The sequence below is a fragment of the Nicotiana tabacum genome, chromosome 5, assembly GCF_000715075.1.
Source record: "Nicotiana tabacum cultivar K326 chromosome 5, ASM71507v2, whole genome shotgun sequence".
Lineage (NCBI taxonomy): Eukaryota > Viridiplantae > Streptophyta > Magnoliopsida > Solanales > Solanaceae > Nicotiana > Nicotiana tabacum.
In genome coordinates, this window is record NC_134084.1 from 127,585,671 (window position 1) to 127,588,755 (window position 3,085).

The 3,085-nt window shown below is 35.1% G+C and overlaps 1 protein-coding gene across 1 annotated transcript; it reads right to left on the minus strand.

Annotated features, from left to right (window-relative positions):
* Positions 1 to 235: 235 nt before the first annotated feature.
* LOC107826814 (protein NUCLEAR FUSION DEFECTIVE 4-like) lies at positions 236 to 2,558 on the minus strand. The gene has a single exon (XM_016653847.2). The coding sequence runs from the start codon at positions 2,326 to 2,328 to the stop codon at positions 622 to 624; it is 1,707 nt and encodes a 568-aa protein (XP_016509333.1). The 5' UTR covers positions 2,329 to 2,558; the 3' UTR covers positions 236 to 621.
* Positions 2,559 to 3,085: the final 527 nt, after the last annotated feature.

Consider the following 3,085-nt stretch of genomic DNA (forward strand, 5'->3'; position numbering starts at 1 on the left):
ATCGAAAAATTAATATGGTACAAATTTTAGAAAATAATCGTCTGAACCGTACCATTGACACCCCTAATGCAATGTTTGGAACATGAATTTACTGTTTGTACTGTTGGATCAGCTGAAAGGAAGGAAAAAAAAAAGATAACTCTAAATATTCTCCCCAATTATCAAAGGTCAGCAGTTTCATGATGAACTTCAATGACATCATTGAAGGAAAAGAAAAGGAATACAAGAGTTGAAATGGCTTGTAAATCTTTGTAATTCACTTTATGAACTTTGATTCTACACAACTTTAGTTAAAGAAATCTTCAATTACATAAAATTCAACTTGTAAATCCTGTATTTACTTGCTACCCCCTTGAACATACCTTTAAGCACAAGAAATCGCACACTGCAGAATGAATAACACTCAATTCCATTGGCAAATTCCAGCCTCAAAACAAGAAAATCTTGGCTTGTACCTATGATGTTTTTTTATGATGAACAACAACAAGAAGAAGCCCAGTAATTTCTCACGAGTGGGGTCTGAGGAGGATAAGATGTACACAGCCTTAGCCTTACCCCTACCCTGGAAGGACAGAGAGGTTATTTCCGATAGACCTTCGGCCGGAGAAGGGGTGTTTTTTTTTATGATGAAGTATCACCATTTGTTCTGGACTGAGACTCAGCATCCACTGCTTTACCTTGTTCTCTAAACTTCTTATAAATATCCCCTTTATAAAAATTGAATGTTCTGAGCACCAAAACCAATGAAACAATAAACCCCACAAAAGTAGATGCTGCAATTATCAAAAAAGACAATTTATAACACTCAACTCCAGTGCAAGTCAAGTCTTCCCCTGGCTTCCTAATAATTCCATGAGCTGCCATTTGCTTAATAGCCTCTTTATCATACAAATTCCCAGCTACTTTAACATTGAATATATAAGCGCCAATTGGACTAGCAGCACCACCAAAATTGAGCAATGTTGAGTAATGCTTAAGTCCAAAGATTTCAGATATGATTGCAAATATCAAAGGCCAGAGAGCACCAAAACAGAACCCCATTAGCACGGACGCGACATACAGAGTATTCGTTACACCAAAGGCGATCAAAACATGGCCAACACAAGAGAGAAGAAGAACCAATGTGAGCATCAATGGACGCGGAAACTTGTACTTTTCCAAGAAAATCTCAGAGGCGAATCCAGAAGCTACTCGTCCGAGATAACCCCATATACTCACAAGTGACACAAATGTAGTGATACTTGTCTTAGGATAACCTAAGGCTTTACCAATTTGGCCTAAATTATCCATAGCTGTTAAAAGTCCCCCTGCTCCAAATATTGTAGCAATGAACAAAATCAACATATCTATACTGAGAACTGCTTGAAGTATAGTATAATCCTCACCCCTTTCCGGCGGCTGAAACACGTTCGAAAAGAAAGAAACTTCATCTGTTTGATTATTAGTTGGAACAACAGTTGCTGAAGATTGAAGTGGTGTCTCAATTCCAACAACTTTGACATCTATAGGATGACTTGAACTTTGTTTCTTTGTATCCCATAGTTTCAATTCCTCTCTTATAACAAGAACTATAGGAGCAAATAACAAAACAAGAATAATACCAGCAGTTGACCAATAACCAACACTATTAAACTCAACCCTATTTTGCACTATAATTATAACCATAAGAAAACCAGCTAAACCAAGTGACATAAACAAAAGTTGGTAAAAAATCTTGAGCTCATTTTCTTGTCTAGTAACTTTCATAACCCTAATAACTCTCAGAAAAACACAGGAAACAACAGCAGGAAGCCAAGCAATAAGTAAAATTAAAGATTTCCCATTATTCCCATAAAAAGCATGATATAATTGTGTAAGTATAGCACCACTTAAACCAACAAAACCCTTTAAAAGTCCAATAACAATTCCCCTACTTTCAGGGAAATTCTTGACACAAGTAACTAAAACACCAGTATTTGCAAAAGTCTGAGAATTTGCACCTATAAATATACAAAAACACATTTGCCAAACTTTTGGTTTAGTTAATTTCCCAGTAGTTGCTAACCATATAGAAAAATACCCTGAAAAATTCATAAATGCACCAAGAAGTAGAACAACCCAAGGTGGGGTTACTTCATTAATTAGACCAGAAATAATTCCAACGTTTGCACCTAAGTCTTTGAAAAAACCAAGTAAGTTTAAGGTTGTTTGATCATAACCTAATGATGTCTTCACTTCTTCAGAGTAGAGTCCAAATATGTATGTACCACCTGCGACCGACAAGATCAAAAGTGAAGCAAATACCATAAACCATCGCCCAACAAGCATGTGCATACCAAAATTTTCCATGGTTTTTCACACAAAAATGGCCGCTCTTTCAGAGGACTAATTATAAGATGTTGTGTTGAAAGTATAGAGAAATAACAAGATCTTGTATCTAGACTAAAGTATGTATAGATTCGTTTAGGTTAACTAAATAGTAGGAGGTTTGGATGTGATAATTTAACAGATTAGGAGTACTACATAATTTGGATTCTCTTTCCTTATCCTAATCATTCTTTATATTACTAGGCCTAATCATCATTCTTTATATATGTTCACCGTTTAAGTCTTTTTTTCTTTTTCCCTTTTCACGTATTTTATTTAGCTTTTTCAACTGTATTTTATGGCGGTGGGCCTTCTAGCCTTCTGGATAGAATTCACGTGCGATAAATTATTGGTCTGCAAAGTTATGATCTAATCTGATTTAGCAACTAATACTTACTTTAGTTGTTAATGCGAGTGATTGCTTAGATTAAGGCTTCCAACTTTACTGGTGAGTGTTTTATAAAATAGAATTATCTTAATTTATTCCGAGTCTAGTCAACCGAATTAAAATATCTACTCGTCACAATTTGAGTACAAACTTAGTGGTTTAATTTTCTTTCACCCCCCGCCCCACACTCCCTACAACCCCCTTCACCCAATCTTTCCATTGTAGTGGAACTAACTTGAACTCATGGTCGGGAATAGTGGTGGCAAAATAAATAAATAAAATAATTATTTATTTATATTATCTACTAAAAATAAGTTAAGGATAATGAATTTTTTAAAGATTGATCAAATA